The 8,388-nt window shown below is 53.6% G+C and overlaps 4 protein-coding genes across 4 annotated transcripts; 1 reads left to right on the top strand and 3 right to left on the bottom strand.

Annotated features, from left to right (window-relative positions):
- Positions 1-678: 678 nt before the first annotated feature.
- Positions 679-2,138, bottom strand: PG986_005559 (uncharacterized protein; the record flags this gene model as incomplete). Its single annotated transcript, XM_066841781.1, has 2 exons — positions 679-1,157; positions 1,769-2,138. The coding sequence occupies 2 exons, from the start codon at positions 2,136-2,138 to the stop codon at positions 679-681; spliced, it is 849 nt and encodes a 282-aa protein (XP_066701643.1).
- Positions 2,139-2,902: 764 nt separating this feature from the next.
- Positions 2,903-3,979, bottom strand: PG986_005560 (uncharacterized protein; the record flags this gene model as incomplete). The annotated part of the gene is made up of 5 exons (XM_066841782.1): positions 2,903-3,236; positions 3,372-3,482; positions 3,539-3,573; positions 3,615-3,792; positions 3,861-3,979. The coding sequence occupies 5 exons, from the start codon at positions 3,977-3,979 to the stop codon at positions 2,903-2,905; spliced, it is 777 nt and encodes a 258-aa protein (XP_066701644.1).
- Positions 3,980-4,789: 810 nt separating this feature from the next.
- PG986_005561 (uncharacterized protein) lies at positions 4,790-5,955 on the top strand (the record flags this gene model as incomplete). Its single annotated transcript, XM_066841783.1, has 2 exons — positions 4,790-5,312; positions 5,375-5,955. 2 exons carry the CDS (start codon positions 4,790-4,792, stop codon positions 5,953-5,955), a joined length of 1,104 nt encoding a protein of 367 aa, XP_066701645.1.
- Positions 5,956-6,240: 285 nt separating this feature from the next.
- Positions 6,241-7,878, bottom strand: PG986_005562 (uncharacterized protein; the record flags this gene model as incomplete). Its single annotated transcript, XM_066841784.1, has 1 exon — positions 6,241-7,878. The coding sequence occupies one exon, from the start codon at positions 7,876-7,878 to the stop codon at positions 6,241-6,243; it is 1,638 nt and encodes a 545-aa protein (XP_066701646.1).
- Between the last annotated feature and the right edge of the window lie 510 nt (positions 7,879-8,388).

The raw sequence follows: 8,388 nt of genomic DNA on the forward strand, positions 1-8,388 counted from the left end.
GCCAGTACCGACTCGTCTGATATCCTTTTTGCGGAGAAAACAGGCATCGCCCAGTGTTGCTCGCTCAGCTATTATATTTTTCGCTTTTCTGACAATGTATGTCACCCTTGACACAGCAAGCCCCTCGAGGTAAGACGTCGTTTCTTTCGGGATGTCTAGCTGATATCCAAATGGAAATGTGACTAAGCCTTCAGCATATGGAATAGACCGAGGCACTTCTCTCCAGTCGGGCTGTATGTGTTGTGTCATCATCCTCTTGTGTCTAGACAATGGACTTTGTCAAGACGCCCTCTTGCGTGCTGTGAACAAGGTCATTGTGTGACCCCCAAGAGTAAGCAGATGAACAAAGGCAAGAAACAAACAAAATGTAATCAACACATTACTGATATGTATCCATGCAACAGCCAATGGGGGTTTTCGAAACAATAGCAATGTTAAGGGGTCTTGGGATCTTCGGAGCTGGTATATAACTGCACACATTGTCCGGCTTAGCAGAATGCTTCCCACCCATCCACAAGTGTTATCTTCATCGACACCTCAATCAACACACTTGATCGAATCGCACAATCGACTCGCTCATAACCAGACCTACCAACCAACATGGCGCAAACTCAACAGGCTTATGTCATCTACCCGGCGGTGTTCGATGAGAATACCATCGGGGATGGCTCGGACTACTTATCCGCTGTCATTGCTGAGATTCACAAAGGCGGAGGTGGTGGAGGGGGCAGAGGAGGTGGCGAAGGTGACAGCGGCGGCAGCGGTGGTGGTGGCAATGGAGGCGGCGGCGGTAGTAGAGGGGGAGGCGGCGGAAGCAGCAGCGGAGGCGGAAATGTTTATCACGACAACAGCTGCTCCTGCGATTCCCTTAAAGGGTGGAGAATCGCCGGCATAGTTCTCATCGCGGTTTTTGTCGCTTTCATCCTCGCCGTGATTGGGTGGATGATCTGGAGAATCTTCCAGGCTGGCCGCACACGACAAACTGACCGCAACCAAAACCGCATCCGAGGACGATCCAGCCGAGAACGAGCACCAAGACGCGACCAAGCGGGCAATAACCAGCAGGGTCTGGCGCTCGAAAGCATTCTTGGTAGTGGCTAGACAGTAGCCGCTATACCGCCAGATGACCAGGAATTCCCTTTCGTCGTTATCGCGTACTGCCTGGGTCCCTCATCCGTCAGCCTCGAGGTTCTTCTTTAGGCTGATTCGTAGCTCGCAACGCGTTGTTTTTCGTGTTTTGTTTTCAGGTAAGGCAATAACTAAGCATTGCGTACCTTTTTGTTTCCCGAGGGCGTGGAGTGCGCATGGTAGCTTCAGTATCAATGTAAAACGCAAAAGGTGCAATAAAGATGTTGGCTTTAGTAATAGATTTTACTCGGAAATACATATGAGAATTGAGATATTTTTGGCTATAGTGATGTCTCCTTACGTTTCCCCCTTGTCTCTTGGTAGACTATATTTCTGATACAGATCTTTGCAACCGAGCCATCCTGATATCTGAATCACGACGCCCACTTGTTTCACATGCATACCAATCTGGTATGAAGTGTTCCGTCCCTTGGTCGAGTATCTTGATCAAACTGACTCCTGCTGGCTTTCTTTTGGGTCCCTGCCAGTCCCCTCACACTGTGGGCTGGTCTATAATACAAAGCCATCGGGAAATGCCTGTCACCCTCTCCCCAAAAGCCATCGCCGTTGATACTGCGTCTCTGGTACCGAGAGACACCCGATCTCATCAGCAGCTCCACTTGTTTGTGCTCGGCCGTACGTTTCTCCCATTTCGAGCGCAACGCATTGAAGTCGTCTCCAACCAGCAGGTCCATGGCACTCGTCTTCAGCAGGAGCTCGTGCGCCGCTACCGTGAGAAAGGGGCTATACACCAATGTCCTTTCGTCGATGACGCGCCCCGCCTCGCCCAGGTCCGACGGCGATGACGTCTTCAGCACCTGGACGCCCAGGCTGCGGAGACGGGTCTCGTCTGCCTTTGTGAAATTGGGGTCCTGTGCGTAAACAATGATCTCGGGTGTGCTTGTGGACCGCAGATAGTCGGCTATGCCTAGCAACATAGCCAGCTGTTTCAAACGCCGTGGCTGGTCTCTCGACTTCTCGTAGAGAATGCCTAGTCCTAATGATACCATATTGGACACAACTGGCCGATTCTTGCCGCTCAGGAGTGCTTTTATCGAAGAGGACCAGCTGGATTGGTCGTATTGGAGTTTTGTTTCATCGTATAGTCGTCGTATTTCCCCATGTTGCTTAGGGTTCTTTTGGGGTATTTGCAGTGTTGTCAACCCGATACGACCGTGGCTGGTTAACTGATACAGTCGAGTGAGGCATGGTATGAGTGCAAGTGAATATCTGATTATGTATTGGTGGTTCGAGCGTCATTGATTATTACTGGCTGTCTACATACCTTGACTTGTAATAAGACTCATATATGAGTACCCTCATAGATATATTGTTGTCCGGTCACGCACTGATGTCCGGATGTTCAATGAATTATTCATCAGTTCGTCCGCGCCGATCTTTCTATTCCTCCGTGCCGATTGACTGTTCGGTCTTTTCGGGGCGATTCGAGAATCCTCAGGCGCTAACAGAGTTGGACGGGCTTACTGTGCCCCGGAACGATCACGAAGCAAAGCAGCTCCCAAATCTTACGCCATTGACTCATTGTAAGAAGTTCCTATGAGAAATGCTGGAAAGGAGTTCGAGCGAATATGGAAGTTTGTATCACTCACAGCCATAATCTAATGACTGTGTATTTATAAGGTAACGCCGCGTGGTTTTTTGATCCCATAAACCCCCTCTCTTTAAATATATGATGGGAGGAGAATTGCCAAGGTGCTGTAAGCTTGGCTGACAGCTTAATAATACATAAGTCTGAGAGGCGATGAATAATGTCTTAGTTCGTGTACTGGACATGGACGTCGTGCTCTACAGTGTTACGTCCGACCCTCACGCTCCACTTTGGTTTCCCCTGAAACCTCATGGTGAAGCTAATGTCATCTACCACGCGGACGCCTGGAGCAATGACATACATCTCTTCCCACGGCACTTCATATTCGCATCCGATCACGCGCAGCTGCTTAACCGTCTGGTCTCGCCTGATGGATGCTTCGGCTGTGTCGCTCATCAGGATCCTGAAGTTTGTCTTGGTGGCGGTTGCGTCCCTGACGAACTCCGTGAAGTTGTGTGTAACCGGGTTCCTGTCATGAACTGTGTCTCCCTGTTTTTGCCTGTGTCAGTTGATAGTGCATTTATTGCGTAACGCATATAGCTTGCATGCTCACCTGTTTGAGGTACCATCGCATACGCCAGACCAGCTTGGTGCCATCAACGTCCGTCGTTACTCTGTCCCTGGAAACATCTACCGGCGGCGAGTCTGCTTTCGTTTGTAGGAGTCCTGGGAGCCGGCAAACTCTTTGCTGGAAAACGTATTGCGAAGTACGGATATGACCGCTCCCCGAGCTACGACGGACCATCTGGGTCATCAAAGTGTAAGAGGTGGATATTTAAAAATCGATGCTGTCTTGCTTACGCCCTAGTCGGCTGCAACACATTCTGATGCTGTTCCTGTAGTCTGTTGTAGATGTACCTGGAGGAGCCTAACCCACCGACGAGGAGGATTTTCTGAAAATAAAGTTAGCCAAGCGGTTTGGTGGTTCTAGGGGGTCATATTGTTCTCTTGCCTTTGGCTCCTTGTTATGTTTCTCCTTGATCTCCTTCTTTTGGTCACTGATGAGCTGCCGGATACCGCTCAAAGTCGGAGCATAGAACTGTTGAACCGTCGAGCTATTTTGTTGGGAAGATATGTAAGCTGTCGAGCGCCTCTTCCATGAAATCTGAGTCCAGACACCTACCTCTTAAGCGAGTAGCTATCGCTCTGGCCTCGCACTCTCTTGAGTTTTGAGAAGGCTCTCGCAGGCGGCCGGAGCGCAAACTCGCTATTCACCTCCTTGCCAGTGAAGGCTCGCTTCATGGTGTACTCCCATTCTTCGTTGACGAAGATCTAAGGCAGTGGACCCAGGCACTAGAGGCAATTGAAGCCAGTCCGGCCAAGGCCGAAGACGACGATGACACGGAAAGAATCAAGGAGCTGAGAGAAGAGAGAAAGGAGGTGGGGAAAATCATCAGAGGCCTGGAGAAGTCCAAGAAGCGGATGCTGACTAGAGTCGGCAACGAGATGAAGTTTCGGTTTGATAGAGAAAAAAGCAAGAAGGTCTTGATTACCGGCGTGTCTATTTTCGCCTCGGTTCTTAGCATCACTCTGACAATAGTCAAGTTTGGGGGGCTTGGTGGGATGTAGCAAACTTTGTATGTAGTCGCTTCTCGAATATGAGCACTATGGCGATCCGACGTCCTGAACTTGCAGGCTCATAACACCTGCCATTGTGATTTCTGCCATCAGGCTCCGGCATACGTGCGAGGTATCTTCCGGCACTGGGTGCCCTTGGGCTGAGTGTCCAGGCGCCCAGCATTCTGGCCTCAGCCACCACTGCGTGACGGACGCGGTCAGAAGCCGCACTCGCGGCGGGACATGACCCCCGTCATACGTGGGCCACCAGACTCTACCCATCACATACTTGCAACTCGCTGGAATGGTGCTCACGGTTCCCACAATCTGGCTCGAAGCAATACTAAAAGTGTCCCTGTCAGACTATGCACATCGAACCAAGCACCGAAGAGGATGAGCGGTATCCTGGGGAGGACACGCAATACGCCAAAAGTTCATTTTTGGTGAGGAAAGTGAAGCCCCTCTTCAAGCGAAACTCGCCAAAATCGAACTCGAATGGATTCCCCTTCTCCAGGGTTACTTACGACAGACCCTGGACACAGAGGCAAAGGCCCAAACATCCGGGCGCTTGCTCCGAACGACGGCTTGCATTCCCACGAGCCATGGTCTGAATCGGGTCCACAGGCTGGAGCCGAGCGCACAAGAGAGAACCGACGGCTGCAGAACAAGGTCCAGGCTCAGGCTGGCCCGGTTCGAAACCAGGCCATTCCCGGTACCGGACTTTTGCCAGATAGTGAAATCGTCAGCAGGTGGCGAAAGCTCAATTGGGAATTGGGCCAAATCGTGAGCAATAATGTTGTTGAGCCGTCACTGTCGTATTCTCCCACCAAGTACACGACGGGGTTTCTGAGGAGGATCGTACAGGAACCCAACGTGTTCCTTGGTTCTAAAGGAGACCGAATGGACTTGGTTCAAGCAATTATCTGGGACCACCTCGCAGAATACGTTTTTGCATCGCGTTCCGGCCCTAGCCGAGGATATTGGGCCGGAGAACGGTACGAGAAATTCCATGAGCTGAGTGAGTTGGCAGCGATTCCCAGGCACCTTTGTTTGTTGCCTATAAGCTAACCGTCCGAATAGACCGCAGTATTGTTGGCAGCCTTCAGTACGGAGACTCACACTTTCATCTCTGGAGGAGTCAATCTGCGGCCCTCCTTTCATCTTACGCAAGCCTGGACAGCGTCAAAAGGAACGCACACGCCTGCGTAGATCGTATCCTGAAAGATCTTAAACTCCCGTTCAGAACTTGGGGCCCCACGCTAGATCAGCAGCTTCTCAACCTCGTCCTGGAAGCCATCCAGCTCGATTCGGACCTGGCCCAGCAGAGGGCGTCTTGGTTCTGCGAATACCCTGGGGACCGCCGCCACGAGATGGAGTTCGACGACTTTGCGATGAAGCCGGTGAACCACAACTTTGAGGAGGGAGAAACTCGCGTAGCCCTGATAGTAGCCCCTGCACTCATGAAAGCCGGAGATTCAACAGGGGATCACTACGACTCAGAACAACTCATGGTTGAAAGCCTGGTATATCGGGGAAGACCCTTCGCACCAGACAAACAATCCCCTCTTGCCGCACCGTTGGGCTATAGAGACCTCAAGAGAGCAGCGAGAGTCTCCCAGAGCAAGCCAACAGGGAAAAAGAGCTTCTTCAATAGGGGCTAGTCCTGGTAATAGTAGTCTCTCGGACAAATAACAAATACCCTACAGATACATCAGACACAATTTCTTTGTTTCAGTTATCGTGGAGCGCTGTGGCTAGATTTCTTTCACATGTTTCGGCTTTTCTAGCTTAATGCTGTATTTGGAAAAGATGATAATCATATGCGATGTTTTCTTACAGAAGTATGATGCATTTAGCAGCAGACTCCTTCAGATGATGGATTCCGAAAAATGTAAACCACTGCCCTAGCACATGAGTCCCAACTCATAACCAGGTAATTGCCCCGTCTATGTGGTAGCATTATAAGCCACACAGGACCACGAGTCGGCACTATTCGCGTCGCCGCCCATGAACTTGTTCATGGTAGGCCACCTGCAGTGCCGTCGCGTGAAGGCGACCTCACCGCCCTGCGTATTGTCGACAAGGGCGGTGCCAGTGAGGAATTCGGGCGCCTTGTCCTCCTCGACCCAGCGCACCATGTCCATGAGGACGCTCTGGTCGGGCTGGTCCGGGTTCGCGAGCTGCTTCTTCTGGTTGCCGATGAAGTGGGCGCCCGGCCCGCCGGTGCAGTGGCCCATGCCCGAGATGCGGAAGAAGCGGTACCAGGCGTCGAGCTCGGCGGGCTCCTGCTTGAGCGCGGCGCGCACGCTCTCGTAGTAGCGCGGCGAGTTGTCGCTGCTGATGATGCCGTCCATGGTGCCGTGGTAGTGGAGCAGCTTGCCGCCGCGGTCGCGGAACGCCGAGATGTCGGCCTTGGTCGTCGCGATGTCGAACGGGTTCAGCGCGTCCGAGATGGCCCACAGGTCCGGCGTGAACTTGGTCAGGTCGAAGTTTGGATCCGACATCACCACGTACTTGATCCAGTCCGACTTATCGCTCACCTGCCCGTTGTAGTACGAGGCGAAGGCGCCCGCCGCCTCGCTGCCCGGCTGCATCCGTGGGTACAGCACGGTGCCGTTGGGGGCCTTCATGTCGCTGAAGATCTCGTTGACCGTGTTGACTTGCTTCGCCGTCAGGCAGGCGCCGGCCGGGGCTCCGTGGTTGCAGAGGAGCTTGTCGGCCTTGTAGCGGCACAGGTCGGGCGCCTCGAGGATCCCGTCGACATTGCCGTCGAGCGCGTCGCACTGGCTCAGCATGTCCTTGTGCACGACACCCCACAGGTCCTCGCTCACGAAGGTGTCGCTCGTGTTGGAGCCCGTCAGCGTCAGGAAGTGGGCGCTCCAGGTGTTGAGGTTGTTGAAGTTCATGGCGGGCGCGCCGGCGGCGACGCCGTCGAACAGGTCGGGGAAGTCCTGCACCACCTTCATGCCCTGCCGGCCGCCGGTGGAGCAGCCGAGGTAGTAGCTCTTGGTGTGTGGCTTGCCGTAGAAGGCCTTGGACACGTCCTTGCCCACGACGACGCCGGTCTGCACGGCGCGGAAGGCGAAGTCCGCGACGACCTCGGGCTTCTGGTAGAGGGGCAAGCCGGACATGCCGTCGTGGCCGTTGTTGGTGGCGACGGCGGCGAAGCCCAGCGAGGCCGTCCACTCCACGTCGTCATACTGGACGCAGCCGCCGAGGCCGCCGTTGCCGGTGCTCAGGAACCGGCCGGTCCAGTTCTGGGGCAGCCACGCTTCGAAATGGAGGCCGGAGGTGCTCGACGTGGTGATGTTGGCCTGGACCCGGCACAAGGGCACCGACACGAGCTGCGAGGGCCTGCTGCAGGCAGGGTCGACGTTTGGGAATTGCAGCGTGGTGCCGGCCGGGATGAAATCGGCCGCAACAAAAGTGCTGTTGGGGATCTGCACCTTTTGGGCAAAATCTTGGCATGCTCGTGTGAATTGCTCCGTGTCGTCTAAACCTGCCGGTGTGGTCAAGGCTTGTCCATTGGCGGGGATGGCGGCGGCCGCGACGGCGCCAGCTACTCGGGTCCCGGATAGTCTCATTTCGGACGAACTTTGACAGAACGGGCCAATCGGGACAGGTGAGGTAATGGGGTCAGAGAAGCTTATCTCATTGTCCCAACTTCTGCCGACTCATCAAGATCTTATATCGTCGCCCTAGATAAAACTCAAAAGGGGCTCCGAGGCTATGTTGGGATGAACATCGGAAATTTCCTCGCACGATGCAACGCTACATCGTGAACCTCAGGACCTCGGCATCTGTCGCCTGTTTCTCAGTTTCATATGCCGGTAGTGAATCATGAAGGCCAGTCCAGCTCCACGTCTTCTGCAACTCCTACCCGCAAGTGGATCGGGGCTTGTCCACAAATGCGGCATATACATCATGTAGAAGACACGCGACTCAGGGACCGTGCGACGATGCTCCCTGTAGAAAGCATAGCCAAATCTGGGGTAAACATTTACCACGCGGTTGCCGTCTTGCCCTACATCACAAACGTGTTTCATGAGGTACTTGCCTAGGCATTCATGTGGCCTGATATGTCAGGTAGTATC

The sequence above is a fragment of the Apiospora aurea genome (assembly GCF_038362705.1).
Source record: "Apiospora aurea strain CBS 24483 chromosome Unknown utg000004l_segment0_segment0, whole genome shotgun sequence".
NCBI lineage: Eukaryota > Fungi > Ascomycota > Sordariomycetes > Amphisphaeriales > Apiosporaceae > Apiospora > Apiospora aurea.